Below are 20763 nucleotides of genomic sequence, written 5' to 3'. Positions count from 1 at the left end.
TTTAAATAATAAAATAATGTACTCCTACTGGATGAAAAAAAATACCAAAGTCACATCTTTCGGGAACTTTAAACAGTTCTAACTAAAGTAATAATACAATCTATGCTTTAAAAATTTGTTTATTTGATACCTTTTACAAAAATCCAAAGATTGGCCGATTTAATTTTCGGTTCTGACATCTAGATTTCCCACAATATTTATTTTTCCTCTAACAAACGAAAAATGTATCCACGCTTCTGAGTGAACATTTCACATCTCTCTCTCTCGCATGAAAACCGACAGTGTTCGCTGAGGCGCGGTGCTATGTGGACGTGTGACGGATTTCGCTCTGCCGATATTGTGATTTTAGTGTAATTGAAGCGTTTAGTTCTTAAAATTTGTATATAGGTATTTCTCATTGTTTTATAGTGTATTAAGTTTATTCTGTAAATATTTTTCTGTAAATATTTGAAATTATATTGCGCGTCTGTAAAAATGGGTGACAAGAAAAAGAAAAGACGTCCAGCAAAAAAGCGACAGCTTCGTGAAAGCCACAAACACATGATGGAAGTAAAAGTAAGTTCAATTTTATCTACTTTCTAGTTGCGTACGTCTTTATTAAAAAAAAACGAACAATTACGACCCCGAATCAAAATATTTCGTCACTCTCAATATGTTTTAGGATAGCCAGGATCGTTGTGTCAAATAAAACATAAAAAAACTGTATTACGATTGATTACGATTTACGAAAATCCTCTAAGATTCGAACCATAGACCTTGGAAATTGACATAATAATGTTATCACAATCGTTGTGATAACATTATAATATCAATTTCCAATCGGCCTATGGTTCGAATCTTAGAGGGTTTTCGTAAATGTGAATACAGTTTTTTATGTTTTATTTTATCACTGATAATAATTTTGCTTTATATCTGAACATTTATGTTGGAGTTTTGCACTCCAAAATAAATGTTCAAAAAGTTAAAAAATCACCACTCATAAAGTTGATTATTTCGTTAGCCTAAATAAGTTTTAGCGTCGCGCGTCGGGGATCGTTCTGATAAATCAATATTCAATCGGTCTATGGATCGAGTTTCAGAGAATTTTCGTAATACTTTTTATGTTTTTTTTTATCACTATTAGCACAGAATAAATAATAGTACAAGTACTATAATTACGTACTATAAGTTCATTTTGCTTTGAATCTGAAGTTTTATTTAGGCCTTTATTATTTAAATTTTTATTTCAGGCGGCGGAAAACCATGGATAGTGCAATTATTGATAACCCAAACGAATCACCAAATGCCAATTCAGATCCAGCGGCAGGTAGTATGTTGGAAAGGTAATATAAGTTTATTTATCTACTTATTATAAGTTGTAACCAAACGTCCTTCACGACTACGAAACACAGCGCAAGGGCTGTTTCACGCCGGTTTTCCTGTGAGTCCGTGGTATTTCTCTGGTCGAGTCGGCCCATTCGTGCCAAAGCATGGCTCATTCATTGTATTTTTTATGATCCAGTTTATCTATTACAAGCTATTTTAGCCTTTTTATGATATTATTATGATTTAATTTTTTTCCAGTCTACCGAAAACGATGGAATTAGATAATAAGTAATAACACAGTGGAAAATGTAGCAAATGCCGATCGCAATATAGCGACGGGTAGTATTTTAAAAAGGCAAGTATATTTTTACAATTACGATAGGCTAGGTAAATATAGATATAATAAGTTTATTACTATTAGAGCGCGATGCGATTGCGCGATTCTTTCAGCTCTATTCAAGGACATGCTCCGTAAGGGCCGGGACACAAAATCACGGCACGACGACGCGACGTCGTACGGCGCCGGACCGTGTTTTTGTGTCCCGGCCCTAATAGGGTGCGGCTTCACTGCGGAGTAGGGGTGAGCGTTATTTCACGTCACTATAGTTACAATAACTAGCTACATACAGTAACCGAATAACTAGTTTCGAGTCGTATTTATATAGTAGAGTAGTGATTTTTGTAACGTTTTTATTGCATTGGGTGGTATGAAGTACCGTCGAGCGATCGTCGCGTTGTTTCGTTTGGAGTCGCAGCTAGCGCCCGCCGCCCACTGCACCGGTCGACCTAGCGAGTTTGCTTTAGTCCGCGCGGAACTAGTTCGCCGCGCCGCCGGTATGTGCGGCCAACTAGTTCCGCGCAGATTACCTAGCAAAAATATTAATTAGTTTATATCAATACTAATATTATAATTGGGAAGAGTTTGTTTGTTTGTTTGAACTACTGGTCCGATTTGAAAAAAGGCTATAGGCTATAGGCACGCGCGCGCGCCTCATCCCGGCGTCACCCCCTTTCATTCCCCCGCGCCGCGAGTGACCTTTCTGCAACGATTTTAAATGGGATAAAATATTGTCATTAAAAAAAAAATAACACCCATTTTTTGGTTAAATGGGCTCTCCTAATGATACCTAAGCCCTGCGGGGCTAAAATGGTAATATTTAGCAATTCCTCTCTATCAATTCAGCAAATGAATTGTCAAAACTGACAAATGTCAAATCAGTGCAAAAATACAAAAATGAATTGCAAGCAGAGTTGCATTTTGCGATATTAGAGAAATGAATCATATTATGATTCGTCTCATGATTCAACAAAGCGACCATTTTAGCCCCGCTGGAATAATTGGGCAGGAAGGTTTAATTGAGAATGTTACTAGGTATGCCAAATTGCTTGAAATTTTGTCACAGTAAAGCCTGTATGTATACAAATACACTAGTTTTTGTTGCAGTCAAAAATACCTTGTAGTTTTGATTTTATACGCATTCAAAGTTTCGAAAAATATCGATTCGCGCTAACAGTCCCGCGACCGCTTGTGACGTCATATCACAATTTTTCCGCGCGGGTCCTATACAATAAACGTGATTTTTTGCTCTATCTCAATAACGGCAACAGGTAGGCACTTGAAATTTTCACCGAGGCCTTAATTATATGTGTACTTTAATAATTAATAATAATATTATATAATGTTACTAATCGGACTCACTTATGAATACACATACCGTTATAGTGCAAAATAGGCCAACATTTGTGATTTTTGTATAGGAGCCCCCCTTAATTTTTTATTTTATTATAATATTATTATTGAAAGGACATATATAATTAAGGCCTTGATGAAAATTTCAAGTGCCTACCTGTTGCAGTTATTGAGATAGAGAAAAAAATCACGTTTATTGTATGGGGCCCGCGCGGCGAAATTGTGATATGACGTCACACCGTTACCGGGCGCCCGCGTCGTACAGTTACAACTTGTTTCGTCGGTTAAAAATCACATAACGACCCACCCCTACTGCGGAGTGCAGCGTATTAGCCTAATAAATTTTTTAGTATACCTTTTTAATGAAATTAGAAGGCAAACGAGCAAAGGGCTTTTTTAAATATTGAGTTCTGTATAATTTTATCCTAATTCCCATTTCCCAATAATCGAAAAGTTTAGTAACATAATATAATATTACTATTAATTATTAAAGTACATATTATATAATTAAGGCCTTGATGAAAATTTCAAGTGCCTACCTGTTGCAGTTATTGAGATAGAGCAAAAAATCACGTTTATTGTATGGGGCCCGCGCGGCGAAATTGTGATATGACGTCACACCGTTACCGGGCGCCCGCGTCGTACAGTTACAACTTGTTTCGTCGGTTAAAAATCACATAACGACCCACCCCTACTGCGGAGTGCAGCAAACGAGCAAAAGGCTTTTTTAAATATTGAGTTCTGTATAATTTTATCCTAATTCCTATTTCCCAATAATCGAAAAGTTAATCATTTTAATTTATGAAATTTTGTGGTGATCCAGTTTTTAAACTGTTGTTAAATGTCGATGTCTCAAAGTATAAACTTACTTACAGGCTGGAAGAAAAAAGTACCCATGACACTGGACTATGTAGTTTGGAGGCCTAATGTGATGCTGAAAAGCTTATTGTTGAAACTGCACTTCCTCAGAAGAAACCTGATGTCGGAAGAAGAATTATAAGTGTTTCATATTTTTATAAGAGGTTGCAAGAAATTTCTCAATATGGTCCTCTTGGATGTGCTTTAACTGACATAGAACTAGTAGGTGAAAAGCAAGATGGCCTCAATTCAAAATTCACATTTCTATGCATACTTTGCAATCTAATATTGATAATTGATAGTGACTCAATTGAAGACCATTACATGCCTATCAATAATAATAAGGCAATATTCGTAACCTGAAATATGGAGCTGCCCTTGCACCTTATAAAACCAGGAGTGATTTTTGTCTATATTTAATTTGCCCTGTTTATCTATTTTCCAAAATGTAACTTTTTGTTGTGTTATAGCAGCGTCTACTCCAATGTTATATGCTGTGATGGGACATTTAATTTCTAAAATAGTTTTTTCATCGCAAATTCCATCGGGCGTTGCTCCTAAAAATGGCAAGTCTGTATCTATAAATAGCCCGCAAGGCTTTACTTTAATTCCTTCTTGTAATTCTAAATCTCTTATTGCTTGTTTTTAATTTTCTTGGCCATGTTTGATAGAAGAAACGAAGCTTATTTTTTTTTTAATATAAAATGTCTTTTACTAGGTTAGCACTTGCAGTGTTGGGTCTTCTTTTTATCACCCGGCCAAAGTTTTCTAATAATTTTCTAATAACTTCATCATGATCACGCTTTGGGTCAAATTTGTGTTTTTGATGGGATATTTCGTATCAGTTTGTAAATTTTTAGCCTATTACAGAAGTTCCGAAGTAGGTGATTTCGGCATTCAATTTTCTCGACACAGGATTTGTACGTGTTCCTTGTTGAGAGTTCACTGTAAAAGTAGCAGGGCTGAAAGACCTAATTTTTTTTTCTTTTGTATGGGGAAACTCGTGACACTTGCCCTTGCTCATACAAAAGAAAAAAAAATCGTCTTTCAGAGCTGCTACTTTCACAGTGAACTCTCTACAAGGAACACGTACACAACCTAAAGTATTATCACTTGTTTTTGTTACACACTGTATATATTATATATATATATATATATATATATATATATATATATATATAGCTGGGCATCAACTCGTTAAACCGTTAATCGTTAATTAACGAAGTTAACATTTTGATTAACGGTTTAACTTTTAAGTTAACTTTTAAAAATATTAACGGACTGGTTAACTTCCGTTAATATGCAGAAGTCCGTTAATCGTTAATCCAATGCCTACTATTTACCGCACGGCACCGCGGCGCCGCGCGAAAACAGGTTCAGACGAAACAAAAATAATACTAGATATACATTTTCAGGCGCACGCGAGTGAGAAGATATTTGTTTCGTTTTATCATTTCATTACTCAGCGCCGATGCTTATAGAAAGAGTGATTTGTTTATTGTTATTATAAATCATATTTTGCATGTTGATAAAGAAGAGTGCAGTATAATTTAGTTACCTAACTAAATTATACTGCACTCTTCTTTATCAACATGCAAATGATTTATAATAACAATAAACTATATCTATAATAATTATTGTATTGTAATTTCTACCTAGAATACAATAATTATAGAAGTATTTTGTTTTGTCCCTAACCTGTTAACTTCCAAAACCTTAAACCAACAGGTTTTGTATGTACACTAACGCAGTGATATAAGTTACAACAAGGCCATATTACACATATTAACGGATTAACGATTAACGTTAACTTGCGCTAATACGTCCGCAGTGTAACGCTTTAACGTTTAACGAAGCTAACATTTTTTTAACGGATTAACGATTAACGAAGTTAACTATTTGATTAACGGTGCCCAGCTATGTATATATATATATATATATATATATATATATATATATATATATATATATATATATATATATTATGCATAATATTCAGTAGGTTTGAGAATCGGCTACTGGGTACTTTATATATTGATAAGTGCATTTGTTGAATAAATAATAGTAAATTATTATAACCTGAGACTGACGGCGACCATTCAGTTTGTGCGACGGGATAGCGATCAACGTTGCCATGGTGACATACTTACCTATTTACGGCCGTTCCCAATATTTGATCTATCTCTGGTTTTGCCCTACTAGAGATAGGAATAGCTCACAATTGACATAAAATATATGTCTCTAATGTCTAGTGTGAGCTATTCATATCTCTAGTAGGGCAAAACCAGAGATAGATCATATATTGGGAACGGCCGTTAGTCACTTAATTAAAATAATAATATTATCGTAAATATAATATTATGGCAAAGCAACGTTTGCCGGGACAGTAAAAAACGATTCCTGAATTTTGTTTTATTTCTTGCTGTACTTATGTAATTGTAATTTTAATGTAAATTGTAATGTAACAGAAAAAATGTTTATGAAAAAAATTGAATGTTTTTACGCAGTTGGGTTTTGTCATTATTTTATAATATAATAGGTATATTATAAAAGAATAACTGTGTTTTATTTACCATAAGTAAGCCTTACACGCTACGGTCTACCGGGGACGGGAGAGATCCACCTGTACAGCACGCAGGTATGCCTGCACAGGTATACCGGTATGTGTGTGGGACCTGGTCGCCTGCGCAGGTCCAAAAAACTGCACAGGTATATTCCGGTCTACCTGCGTAACGTGTATGGTTTACATTACTACCACAATAGACATAACGAATCAGTATAGTATCGACTTCAAACTTTTAAAGATTCCCGCGTATCCTCGAGGACAAACGTGCATTTTTTGTAAGGTTCAAGCATTTATGCACTTTAGTTTAATGATTATAAAGCTTATTTTCAAGTGCGTTAATATTACCTCTCCGCTGTGCTCCGTTCTATCTGCATTCTGCACTAATCTTCCGCACTCTTATAGTTCGCTCACGGAAGTATAGTACATAGTATTTATTTATTACGCGCCATCTATTGAAATCTCTATGCGACAGCTCAATATTAATCAAACCTATCTTTTAGAAGTTCCCGGTTTAGCCGCTAGCAAAGCTGGCACTGTCTTATCGGACAATTAGGGGGCGTGGCTTAGAAATGCGAATCCTCAAGGTCATTGGCAGTTGTCAGCGTCTTAAAATATTTTACAGGTTACTTACGCTACATAATATTAAATAACAAAAAAGTCAGAAGAAATTTCATCAAACACTTATTACTTTACAAAAGTAATTATCATAAAACACTATAAAACATGTTTTAGGTATACTTACATAAGTATAACGCTTTTTTGCTCGACTTGGAGGGGGCACTACCGTGCCCCCAGATAATCGATATTTTCTATTTCCGATGTTCACACATAGAAGTAGCTTAAAGAGAAAAAGGTTCTGTGTTGCTTTTTATATGGATAGCAGTCAATAGTTATGTCCACACTTTCATCTTCAATTTTCGTCATCAACTTTCATATTGGCGCAATCAATAATTGAATGCATCAAGGAACGCAACGCCAATATTGTCATTTTTGAAGTTTTGGATACGGTCAGAGGGCATGAGTCGCGGGCATGCCTCACGTTCACCGTTGACTGCGCTATAACGCATGCCCTTGACGAACGGCAAAAGGCACAGTGTGGACAAAGCTAATGATACAACTTTGGTTTGTCGCTTTGTGCAGACCGGCAAGGCTGTTTTGGCATGTGGCCAAAATCAGTATCGCCATGTTGTCAAGTGGCACTTGAAACAGCTGTTTCTCTATGTAAATGACATCCAAGTATAATTTTGCATGAAACAAAATTTTATTAATGCTGGCTGGCTAAAAATGTATTCTTTCTCTCCCTAGAATATGTATGGGTTTATGTTGTTGCTAGTTCTGACGTCAGCAGTATTTAAGGAAAGTAAACCTTATTAATAGACAACTAACGTCCATTTTTAAGTGGGCACCGGTAGACTCTTAGCCACCAGTTTTTTTTTTGGCCCACCACTCTTTCCCACCACTGTATCTCCTGTGTCTCTTAGCCACCAGTTGCAACAGCTGATCAACTGTATAATGGCGTACTTGCGTACTTGTATAATGGAGGTCAGTGAGACTGTATAACTATGTCACTATGGTCCATTTTTAAGTGGGCACCGGTAGGCTTTTAGCCACCAGTCGCAACAGCTGGTCAGTGGCTGCGCACCAGTGGTTTATATCCTTGGATACTTTACATCAGTTCTCATTGTTCTTATATCTGGGTATAGTTGAAGTAAAATAAACTCTATTAATATGTCACTACGGTCTATTTTTTAAGTGGGCACCGGTAGGCTCTTAGCCACCAGTCGCAACAGCTGGTCAGTGGCTGCACACCAGTGGTTTATGTCCTTGGACACTTTACACCAGTTCTCTCCGTGATGCGGCTCCGCGGCCACGCAGCGGCCTTTAACGTCCTCCTGTTGGGCTTCAGTTCCGTGGAGAAGCTCGAACTTGTAGAAATAGCCCCACGCGTCGCCGAGATCCGGGTCTATTTTAACCTGTGTGAAACAAATATGTATGAGTTAAATTATAAATACACGAGTTATATGAAGAAATATAAGGATGAACCTCAATAAAATTAAATAAGGATGGTGATAATACATCTACCAATGATCTATGTTGTCCCATGTATGGACAAAAGCACATTCTTTCAAATTAGACCTTATTTAAAACAATGAATAACCCAGAAAAAATACATCTACAAACTTAAAGCCTAAGGATAAAAAAAATTCTGATTAAAGAAAAAATACTTATTAACACAAATATTAGTTTATTACTTTTTAGATCCTTTATTTTATAACTCACAACGTGAACCGGTATTTATACCAGCCTTAGTACTGCTCAACTAAGGCCGGTATAAATAGTACTCAAGATGCATCTCGGTCTCAAGACACGGTTCAGGCTCTGTGATTGGTTGGCTGTCAAAATCTGGACCAATCACAGAGCCGAACCGCGTCTTGAGACCGAGTCGCATCTTAAGTACTTACTATTTATACGGGCCTAAGTTTACGTTGTGAGTAAGTACCCTTTATCTTATGACGTCAAACTCACCGTTCTGTTGAACCACTCCCGGCACTTGTTCAGTTTCCGCTCCGTCCAGAAAAGCTGTGAAACGGCCAATAGGACGTGTGCGTCGTGCTCGCATTTCTTTAGCGCGTCAACCTGCACAACATAAAACCAGTTAGTTGTCTCATGTATAAATAGATAATTGTCATGGCTAAATTTTGTAGTTATGACGTTGTCTAGACGAAGTAAACAAAAACTTCAGAATTATAATGCGATCAAAGGACCAAGATCGGTGAACTTACTTAAGTTAATCTTGGTAGAAAGTTCCCTTTAGCAAACTAAGGTTAAAACACTCGAAAAGGGGTTTTTAAACACACTTAATCACGATCTGGCTCGAAGGACCAAATCCCATACCTTCAACCTACTTTCAAAATTACTATAGGAATACTCGATACTCACACTCTTTGTCTTCCTTTGCGGTCGTGGCTCCATGAATATCGCTTCAGCCCAAAGCCTGCCAGCCGTAGGACATTCTTGTAACGCCTTCGCCATGACCGCGTTGGCGATCTCCGCGCTGCCGTTACGACGCTCAAGGCGGACGCTCTCCAACCTTGTAACGTTAATTTGTTTATTACTACGAATACTTAATAAAGACTACGGACGGGTAACTGAGTCATGAAATGCGTACCTAGGCTTGCATTTCGTAGAACATTTCGAATGTTCCACATTCACGCTCACACTTTCAGTTGGTTGTCAAACTCGGGTCGGTCAAACAATTTTCGTATTATAATAATACGCAGGAGCGATTTTATAGTGCTCAAGTATATGCGCAGTACACAAAAGTACTATTATTATTACTGAGTTACGACGATAAAAGAAGAGTCGTTTTATTCTCGTTAGGTCGTAACTGAGTGGCACGGATGACCGACGTGGGGCATGCACGTCGGTCATCCGTCACGGTAGCCCCACTTGGGTTTTTAATTATTTTTTGGCCTATTAGTCATACTAAGCTATTATTTCTACACACTTTTGAAAACTTACCATAATTCCGCATCTTTGGGATTCCGCAACCTTGCTTTCTCCAGAACGGATCTTGCCTTGGTTATGTGTTTCAGCTTTTCTTCTAGTCTCGACAACAGTATCCACATGGGTACTGACGTAGCACATTTCTTAAGCTGCAATAAATGTAATACATTAAAATGGCCACTCAAAGTTTTGAGTTATGTATGGCAAACTTTAAAAAATGGCAACAAAACCCAAAACTAATAAATAATTAAAGTTTCAACTAACTTTAGGACCTCATAATAGGAATAATAAATAGGAATAGTTTTTGTTCTATCCTGTCGACTATGATTCTATTTAAAATAGCCACCATCATTACTCAGCTATCAACCGACTTTTCCATTCTAAAAATAATTACCCCTTGTGTATAAGTGTTATGTGCATCCTCGTCTTTGTTCATCTGCTCCTCAATCTGTCCCTTCATCATGTACAGTTTGGGGTAATCGCTGAACACCTTGATCGCTTCGTCTAGTAAACTTAGTGCTTCACTCAGATTATTGAGTGCCCATTCCAGTTTAGCAGATTTAATCATCACCTGAAGCCAGAAAATATTTTTATTTTATTAATTGGTACTCGATTTAAAAACTGCCATGTTGTGCCTAGTTTGCCCCAAAACGGTCATACATACCTAATGTGGAGTTCCTAATGTTTTTAACATAATATAAATCTAGTAAATTATTGATGCAGATGAAATAATTTATTTATCTACTGCTACGAGTATGTTATATCACATATGAAATATAAGTCGCGTACAACTTGAATATTGCTTGGCCAAAATAGAACGATTTTTAGGACTATTTAGTGGGGGCGAGGAGTGAATGGGGCGGTTACGCGGGCACGGAGTCACGCTATTGGTACTTGGTAAAGCTGTGATCCGACAAGTTGCTATTGGTAGACGACGCACATTATTATTGGTAGATATGGTACTTTAGCGATATGCGTAGCCGCCACAAATATATCTTGCCGTGCTGTGAAACTTTGATAGCGCGATGCAGGATTATGGCGCTAGTTGTGGGTACTGGGTACCGCCACAACACACATGCTTACACAATAATCACTTACCCTCGGCGTAGGCGCACTAGCCCTCGCCTTAGCAAGCAGCCGTCTCGCTCTATCGTACTCTTTGTTCTCGCTCTCAAGTTTAACGGCGGCCAACCAGATCTCTTCTGAGTTGGGATTGGCCTGGAAAGCCAGGGAGAGAATACCACGGGCCGCGGGAACATCACCTGATGAAGAAATAATTAACAAGTCTTGATTTAGCACTAAATAAAAAAAAACCTTATCGGGTAACTGAAATAAAATGATACATTATAGTAATAAATATATGTATGTTTAGTGAGGGAGAGACATGGTTTCGGCTCGACCGAAGAAATACCACGTTCTCACAGAAAACCGGAGTGAAACAGCGCTTGCGCTGTGTTTCACCGAGTGAGTGAGTTCACCGGAGGCCCAATCCCCTACCCAATTTCCTTCCCTACCCTCCCCTATTCCCTTCCCTTCCCATCCCTACCCTCCCCTATTCCCTCTTAAAAGGCCGTAACGCACCTGCAACTCTTCTGATGCTGCGAGTGTCCATGGGCGACGGAAGTTGCTTTCCATCAGGTGACCCGTTTGCTCGTTTGCCCCCTTATTTCATTTTAAAAAATATGTTTTTTTTAATAAAATAAGGGCGCAAATGAGCAAACGAGTGACCTGATGGAAAGCAACTATAGTTGCTTCATGAACACTCACAACATTAAAAGAGCTGCATGTGCGCCAATCTTGCAATTTCATTCCTTATGTTACCAAGGAAAACTCAAGGAAACAAACAACTGATACTTATATTATGATGCCCCCACACTGATTTCGGCGATGGTGGCCAATTTTATTAAAACTAAGGCTACTACGTACAATTAGATAGTGATTCAACTTTATACGTGCCCATCGGACATATGTATCATCTTATTTTGTCAAGACAGTCAGGTGATCTTGGAAACATCATTCTTAGGAACGCGGGCCTACAACTTCAAATCAAGTGCCAATCTCTACGTTTTGTTGTTTGTAACAGTAAAATTTAACAGTCCAAATAAAGAAACAAACATACCAGCCAACCACTTAGACTTAGCTCCCATGAGCCATAGCACCTCGCTCTTCGGACAATGAGCCACGGCCCTCTGTAGTAGTGCCTCCAAGCTAGCTCGGGTCCCGTGAGTCTTCTCCAAATAAGCAGCTCTCAACCATATGGACTTCTTGGACGGGAAAACTGAGAGCGCATAGCCGTAGACGGCTCGCGCGCATTCGTAAGCACCGTCGTTTGCGCACTGGATTAAAAAAAAATGTAGTAGAATATGTAGAAACGATAGATATAGCTTACTAATAAACGCTGTATAAGCTTTGAATAGTTATACAGTGTTTTGTCTTCTTCAATCCAATTAAAAATGTCACTTGTGTGACAGGAACAAAACACTGTATAACTATTCAAAGCTTACAACGTTTATTAGTAAGGGGGACAAAGTTTATTAGTTCCTTTATTATATTTTATATTGTTGTAAATAAAAATAACAGCTACAAAAAAGAAATAGCTATTACAGTAAGAAATAAGTGATATGTGAGAGTAAAATTTACTTACAGCCTCAGCATCCTCCATCCACGTGTGTTTTTGATCTTCCGGTTCTATACCGTGACCGATAACAGACCTGATTATCGCCTGAAAAAAATATATAAATAAGCCACTAGCCGATATAACAAAGCTGTGGTTATAGGTTTCCGTTTTTTGTTAACAACAATATTAGATATATATAATATTATATTATGCTCTTTTACTTGACTCTTAGTTATGCTAGCTTAGCGTAACTTAGGGCCTGTTTCACTACTGTCTGATAAGGTTTTTTTTTTTTTGCTGAAGGCAGGTCAAGTAGCCCTGATGTCACTGCGACACTTGAGGATCTATTGTGACTCCTTCGCATTAGAGTACCGTCCCCAATCCAATGCTGCTCATAAATTGAACGATGTGGTTGGGGTTGGTGCCACGAATTTCCTCGGTGGATGTGTATTCGTAGCAACCAAGGTGTCTGTTCCTGCTCTGTAGTAGAGCAGGGCAGTCAAGGAGAAGGTGTATAGGTGTTTCATCCTCCTCCTCGCAGAATCTGCAAGTCATTGAGCTACTAACACCTATTCTGTTAAGGTGCTTATTGAGCTTGCAGTGCCCAGTTAGGCTTCTGGTAAGGATTCTTAATTGATTCCTACCCATGGTGAGCACTATTCCTGACAGTTTCTTGTTGAAGCCAGAAATTAGTGCCTTAGAGTGTTCAAGGCCAGGGGTCTCAACCCATTGCTTCCTGCTCAGTTTGCGAACCCATTCCTCGAGCACTTGCTTTGTGGTACTGGGAGATATTCCACAGACTGGTTCTGGGCCATATATGAGACTCTCAGCCCCAAGCCTAGCCAGTTCGTCCGCGGTTTCGTTACCGGGGACGTTACTGTGGCCCGGGACCTATACTAGGCGTATTTTGTTGTCCTTTCCTAGCATGTTCAACGTCTCAATGCATTCCAGAACCAATTTTGACGAAACTTCTGCAGCAGTCAGTGCTTTAAGTGCAGCTTGACTATCAGAGAAGATAAAAATATTTTTGTTAACTAGTGCCATCTCTAGGCTTTCTAGTAAGCAACCGATGATTGCGAAGACCTCAGCCTGAAACACGGTCGCAAACTCCCCCAAACTGGCATGTTTGCCTCTTGGGGGCCTGCCTCCGTAGAATCCGGCTCCCGCACGGTTGTCTTTCCTTGATCCATCCGTGAACCAAACTATATCGCTAGGGCGAACATCAATTGGGATTTTTCCTTCCCAGTCCTCCCTGGCAGGTATAAGAACCTGATATTGCTTCGAAAAACTATGCACCTTGATCATGGCATCTGATGGCATGCCCATGATAGGTGATTCACGAAGAGACTGTTCTAGCTGTCTAAATGGAGCCGCTTTTCTGGCCTCCATCTGAACAAGCAGAGGAAGCGGAGTTAGGTTGATCAGGGCCTCGAGGGAAGCGGTGGGTGTTGACGAGAGCCCACCCGTGATTATTAGGCATGCCAGTCTCTGAACGCTGTTCAGATTTTTACGACAGTTTACTTGTTCAGCCTTTTTTTGCCACACTACGCAGCCATATGTGGTAATATCCATATATATCCATAGCATTGCCTTGGGCCGAATACCCCATTTAGAGCTGACAAGCTTCCAACAGGAACCCAGAGCACATCTAGCTTTTTTCGTAATATACTCGATGTGCTTATTCCAAGTGAGTCCTTTGTCTAATATTACTCCTAAATATTTGACTTCACTTTTCACTCACTTGCATTTTTTGACTTCACTTTTCACTCACTTGCATTCACTCGCAAACTTAACAGTTTTCCCGAAGAGTGTTGGGGGTCTTAGTCCCTCCAACTTCCTCTTTTTGGTGAAAGGTATCAAGACCGTCTTGTCAGCGTTTACTGTTAGCTTGACCCTTCGGCACCAATCCTCGACGACTCTTAGTGCTGACTGCATTAACCCAGCGAACACTGATGCGCATTTGCCCACCACTAGAATCGCCAGGTCGTCAGCGTACCCTTGAGCGTAATATCTTCTGAGGTTCAGTTCCCTTAGTAGGTCGTCCACTACCACTACCATTCCAAGGTGACAACACACCTCCTTGAGGGCAGCCTTGCGTCAGCCTGATTAAGAGTGTCAGGTCCATGATGGTCGATGAGGCTACCCTATTGTCGAGCGTGGCTTTGATCCATTGTACAGTAGTTGGATCCATGTCCCTCAAAGCCAGGCTATTTGTGATAGAGCTGGTTGAAGTGTTGTCGAATGCACCTTCAATGTCTAGAAAGACACAGAGCGCAATCCCTTTATATTCAATTGCTCTATCAATGCGATCTACTAGGTCCATTAGAGCCGTTTCAGTAGATTTGCCTTTTTGGTAGGCATGTTGTCTTTCATCAGATAAGGTTAGTAATGGAGGATAAGTTGTAAATAGCCTATTAGGCGGCTATTCACTTTTTTGACAGATTCTCCATACTTGATCTGTCAAGTTAATTGTTGGATAGCCTAGGAAACAGGCCCTTTCAAGTTAATGCGTCGTTATTGATATTTCACATTAGTAATGATTCAGAAAGGCGCAAGTTTAATTCCCATACATTTTCAGTCTCAGTCCGAATCATCGCACTTCACAAATAAAATATATACTTGTCAATCGCATACGGATAAGGCCTCTTTACTGATAGATTGTAGTTGGGATAAATAAATAAAATGTTAAATTATTACCTGGCAAGTATGCACGGCTCCAGATTTCTCAGCCTCCATGGCCTCTTTGAACCAGTGTTCGCGGTTGATCTCAACACCGTTGGCGCTAAGTGAAGTGATGGCACGGTCTATGATCTTCTCTACCATGTGAGTGTTGCCTAGAATATAATGATTATAATTGACAAATAAAGTAAGAAAAGAGGGTTGCTTGAATTTAGTATTACGAGGGCTGCTATTTATGTATCCGGAACTGGCCACTTACAAGAACAATATTTAAAAAGTAATTACAACATTTGAAAATAGAACTCTTTGGTTGAAGAATACATTTTGTTTCATGTGACTGTCAATTATTTTTCCATTGTGGCGTCATTTTGAAAATTGCGTGTCTTCATTTGCCATGGATTTAACGCGTGAACATTTTCGTGCAATGATTTACTACGATTTTCGGCGTGGGCTAAATCAACAACAGTGCTTTATTCAACTCACCGCAACTTTTGGAGATAAAGCACCATCAAAAACCACTGTTTATCACGGTACAGTGAGTTTAATCGTGGGCGGTCTATGCTCACGGATGAAAATAAAGAAGGTCGCCCAAAAACAGCTGTTGTCCAACAAAATATAGATGCTGTGCGGGAACTAATAATGCGTGATCGTCATGTTACATATCGCGAGATAGAGGCGTCCTTAGGCATAAGTATGACGAGCATACGTAAGATATTACACGAACATTTGGCTGTAAAAAAAAATATGTTCGCGTTGGATTCCGCACAACTTGACAATCGATCAAAAACGGGCTCGTGTCGATTGGTGCAAAAAAATGATAAAAAAATACAACCGTGGTACGTCAAAAGCCGTTTATAATATCTACACAGGTGATGAATCTTGGATCTATGCATATGACCCCGAAACTAAACAACAGTCAACGGTGTGGGTGTTCCAAGATGAGCCGAAACCAACAAAAGTTACTCGTGCAAAAAGTACTTTGAAGCAAATGGTCGCCTGTTTTTTTGGAATTAATGGACATGTGGCTACAGTGCCATTAGAGAATCGTAAAACGGTTAATTCTGAATGGTATACGACCATTTGTTTACCAGAAGTCTTTGAAGAAATAAGAAAGGACAACCGACAACGCAGAATCATATTACATCACGACAATGCTAGCTGTCACACCTCAGCTGAAACAACTCAGTTTTTGGAGGGTCAAAAGATCGAATTGACTGGTCATCCGCCGTACAGCCCTGATTTGGCACCTAACGATTTCTTTTTATTTCCATACGCGAAGAACAAATTACGTGGTCAACGTTTTTCGAGCCGCGAAGAGGCTGTTGATGCGTTCAAAATGCACGTTTTGGAGATACCTCAATCAGAATGGAAAAAGTGCTATGAAAATTGGTTCCAGCGTATGCAAAAGTGTGTCGATCATCGCGGCGAATATTTTGAAAAGCAATAAAACCATATTAAATGATATATGTTTGTTTCTTTTTTTAATTCCGGATACATAAATAGCAGCCCTCGTAGTTACAGCTAATATTATAATGTATTTGGTATGTTTTTGTGTTTTGTGTAACTGCAATCAATCTATGAACTATGCGAACACACTATGCGAAAGTGTGTCCCAACCACTGAACCGATTTTGCTGAAATTTGGTATGGAAATACTTTGAGTCCTGGAAAAGGACATACAATACTTTTTATCCCGGAAAAATGCACGGTTCCCGCGCGATAAACGAGTTTTGGCGCAACGGAGTTGCATCATCTAGTTAAAAAATATATTCATAAAGCAAATCAATATAAAAACTTCAAACAATACATACCATGAGCCTCTTCCAGTTTAGCAGCGGTGACCCAGATCTGTCTATCCGTGGGTATGTTCTCTCGGGCCTTATTTAGTACTTTTCTGGCGTTTTCATACGTCTCCAGCCTAGCCAGAGCCAGCCATAGCTCCACACTGGTGGGACAACACTCGACAGCTCTGGATAATAATATGCGGGCATCCTCAGGGTTCTCCAACTCCACAGCGGCTTTCCACAAGCGGACTGAGTTGGGTATGTGTTCGAGAGCTTTGCGGTAGACGCGACGTTTAGCCTGTATATGTTTCGTAGCTAAGCTTTAGTATAAAATGTATATTTTTTTGTTAATAGAATATAACATATAAAAACTAGGCAAAAGAATTTGTCCATTACCAGTAGTTCCATTACTGATTACACTCACACAACGCAGCATTTCTAATGTAACAAAATGAAACTTATATCATCTTTTGTCGCCAATAAAATTCAAATTTAAATAAGTGCGGCATTACATCTAACCACATAATGCAAACGTTTTTACTAAAGTAAAATGACAGCTATACAAACAGAGATGTTAGCACTTGAAGTTTGTGCACAGTTGATTAAAATAGTAAAATAGCATTTCATCTATTCCTAACCTGTGCAAAAACTATGAATAATTTAATTTGTTCATAACTTTTACAAACCTTAGTCTCCTGTTCCAAATCAGCAGCCTTCACCCATATCCGCACACTATGAGGCAGGTTTCTAGCCGCATGCGCTATCACCGCTCTCGCTGTATCAGGGGGCTGCAGTCTCGCCGCTTCCAACCAAAGTTCCTCGCTGCTGGGATTGACTTCGCAGCCCTTCATGATCAAGTTACGTGCGGATTGAATTTTACCTAAAAACCATGAAATGAAGGTGTCAAATCGACTGTATTGGAATAAATTAAAGAAACATAACTGTAACTGTAAAGCTGATAGAACATTTGTCAGCATCGTACGCGTCGAACGTACCACATAGTACCCTAAACGCGGCGCGTACGGCGCCGACGGATGTGTGTGGTTTCACATCATTTCATACAACAAATGTGCTGATAAATGTGCAATCACCTTAAACGGCATCATCTAAAAGGGAATGTAAATATTCACTTATGATATTGCCAATCTTTAATTATATTATTTGTATAAAATAAAATTTTACCTGTGACTTCCTCCAATCTGGCACTAGCAATCCAGGCAGGTGGGTGGTTGGGGTTAGTTTCTCTCACAGACTTCAACAGCAGCCTGGCTTTCTTAATATCATTGATATCACCACCATATGTGGGTATCATTGACTGCAAGTCGGTCAAGTAACCTTTGGGATCCACTACCGTCTGTCCCGTTACAGAGTCAGAAACCTGTGACAGTTTGACCGTCATAAGTGTGTTTCTGGCTTGGCCAATCTTCCTTAGATCAAGGTCACCTGGAATTGTACAAAAGCTATAACAACAATATGAAGAATATAATTTTAAGAAGTAATTTTCCTTATAAATATCTTAAAAAATTGCCTGAATTATTTTAAAATAAAATTGAATAAAAAATATCATATTTAATACTCTTTGGACCTACCTGAGGGTGTCAACATTCCTGGTGTCATAACACCAGGCATCATGGATGCCAGACCGGAACTAGGATCTATCGTAGATGATGATTCCCCACCCAGATTCCTGGATAAGACACTGTCAGGCAGCGGTGTAAACTTCTCTGCTCGGGGATTACGTTGCTTCCTGTTCCTAGCATCACCCACTTCAGGTATTGCTGCCCATTCATCCTCCGATACCATTTTCAACTCCCGCTTCAAGTCGGAAAACTGTTGCTGGATCTTTGGCCTGTAAACGGTTTTTAATACTTAAAACTTACATTTTATATAAAAATTTGATTAAATATCACATTTTTAAGTGTAAGTATTCATAAAATCATAATTTGTAAAATACCTTTCTTGACGATATCTTTCTAAGTCTTCTTTAAGACGTTTCTCTCTGTACTCCTTTCTTTTTTCGTCCATTCTCTTGTCAATAGATTCATAAATAGCATCTGCTTCAGCATCATCTTTGTCATATGGATCCTAAAATAAAAATAAAAAATAAAAACTAGGCCTTTACATCCATTGTGGATGATTTATACAGTATTTTCAGAGCGAAGTAACCACTTCTCAAATAAACCATTGCGAGTCATCATTGTCGGCCTAGTCCAGAGGAAAGAACTAGTAAATACGTCTGGGACCAACTATGAGTGGGTTTCCTCACGATGTTTTCCTTCACTGTACTAGAGATCAGAAAATGTTTCCACCCGGGACCGAACCTGCACCCTCTATGAGTGCGAACCAAAGGTCTATGGTCTACCCATTAGGCAACAGACGCTCTTAAAATAAAATAAAACATAAATATTCTAAATATATGCATATTTTTTAGGTCTCACATGTAAACTCACTACATAGGATTATTAACATTAGTTCTATTTTATCTTTATAATAATTATTAATTTGTATTATATGACTGCTTCTTTGAGGATCATTATTCAGATTATGAACCCCTTCCAATAAGATACTCAAAGACTTTTTAATTACGTCATATTATTATGTCTTCCATTACCTTAGAAAACAAAGAACCACTGTATCCAGAAAACTCATCATAATTAGAATCATTCAGATCTTCGTCATCATCTTCCTCTTCTGTTTTCTTGCGTTTGGCTGCTGGAGGAGCATGTCTATCATCACTACAAATGAATTAAAATTATGTTAAAAATGTTTTGCGCATTAATATTTATTGGAATGAATGTTGATAGGTTTGAACCTAAGTGGTTAAGTAAAATCATTTTCATTCTATTGTAGTTAGTACTTATCTGAATTTCAATAGATAACTTTTGGGTACTTACGACACATCGTTCGCATCTCTCGCAGGACCAATATCAGAACGAGTGGTAAAACCGGTAGCACTAAAACAATAAAAAAATAGTTATTTCTATGATACGATAGACGAATGAGAATAATTTAATGAAGTTTACAAAGCTTACCCTCGACCAACACCAGCCACATAACCTAACGGCGCTGGTATTCCAAGAAAGTGCTTTTTATTTTTGTTCACAAATGCCTGAGGTGGTACCGACATTTTGAGGAGTTTTGGACCAGTAAATACAAATGAAAATTCACTCTATTTCACAATCACAAAAACAAAAATTGTATTTTGATTTTTGGCGACCTGCGACATTTACAAATACTTTGACGTTTACTTCTTCGCCTACTTTGGTTTTTCTTTGGTGTACAATATTTTGCCAACTCTAGTCTAGTCTCCAAGTTCCAACTCTCCAGTCTCCACTGAGCAGTGTTGCCAGAGCTGTATGTTCGAAAGTTACTTATTGTCATGCGAAAAGTAACATTTCGTATTACTTATATAATATTTTAAATGCCCGGGGGGGATCCAGAATGCACGAAAACATACTATACATATAGAGATGAAGTGATTTTTTGGATTCCGTATAATTATTTTATTATTAAAATTATTTATATACCTATTAAAATGAAAATATAATAACGTAAGCTCTTATACAAAAAAACACAATTTTTGGCCTATTTTTGCTCTATCACGGTACAGAACCCTTTATGAGCGAGTCAGACTCGTGGGCGGGGGCGCTGCTGATATAGGAGAACTGTCAAAAATTTGTTTTTGTATGATGGCAGCGTTAGTTGCTTTTTTCGCCACGTTCATTCAAAGCATTGTCAGCTGTAACGACAAAACTCAA

General features: G+C 38.5%; 1 protein-coding gene across 3 annotated transcripts; it reads right to left on the bottom strand.

Annotated features, from left to right (window-relative positions):
- Positions 1–89: 89 nt before the first annotated feature.
- LOC121735375 (pre-mRNA-processing factor 6) lies at positions 90–20229 on the bottom strand. Of its 3 annotated transcripts, none has more exons than XR_006036844.1 (18): positions 20038–20229; positions 19900–19959; positions 19617–19740; positions 18960–19090; positions 18595–18854; positions 18188–18448; positions 17692–17885; positions 17033–17303; positions 15241–15377; positions 12571–12648; positions 12046–12262; positions 11025–11188; positions 10321–10497; positions 9942–10075; positions 9360–9510; positions 8946–9056; positions 7535–8392; positions 90–100 (listed from the first exon to the last, which is right to left on the bottom strand). XR_006036844.1 is itself a non-coding variant. In XM_042126184.1 (17 exons), the coding sequence occupies exons 1-17, from the start codon at positions 20130–20132 to the stop codon at positions 8168–8170; spliced, it is 2790 nt and encodes a 929-aa protein (XP_041982118.1). In that variant the 5' UTR covers positions 20133–20229; the 3' UTR covers positions 7481–8167. The 3 variants fall into 3 exon arrangements, 1 of the variants encoding a protein (XP_041982118.1); XR_006036845.1 differs by lacking the exon at positions 90–100 and having other exon boundaries at positions 7481–7785; positions 7973–8392; XM_042126184.1 differs by lacking the exon at positions 90–100 and having other exon boundaries at positions 7481–8392.
- Between the last annotated feature and the right edge of the window lie 534 nt (positions 20230–20763).

This window comes from Aricia agestis, chromosome 17 (assembly GCF_905147365.1).
Source record: "Aricia agestis chromosome 17, ilAriAges1.1, whole genome shotgun sequence".
NCBI lineage: Eukaryota > Metazoa > Arthropoda > Insecta > Lepidoptera > Lycaenidae > Aricia > Aricia agestis.
This window is presented reverse-complemented; position numbering and strand designations above follow the sequence as displayed.

What these genes read in the sequence shown, in the direction of transcription:
- LOC121735375 (XM_042126184.1), bottom strand. Translation starts at nt 20,132, where the DNA reads ATGTCGGTACCACCTCAGGCATTTGTGAACAAAAATAAAAAGCACTTT. An exon ending in GTGGTTCTTTGTTTTCTAAG is followed by an intron (nt 19,091 to 19,616) that starts GTAATGGAAGAC and finishes TTTTTATTTTAG; the next exon opens with GATCCATATGACAAAGATGA. An exon ending in CCCAAAGATGCGGAATTATG is followed by an intron (nt 9,511 to 9,941) that starts GTAAGTTTTCAA and finishes TAACGTTACAAG; the next exon opens with GTTGGAGAGCGTCCGCCTTG.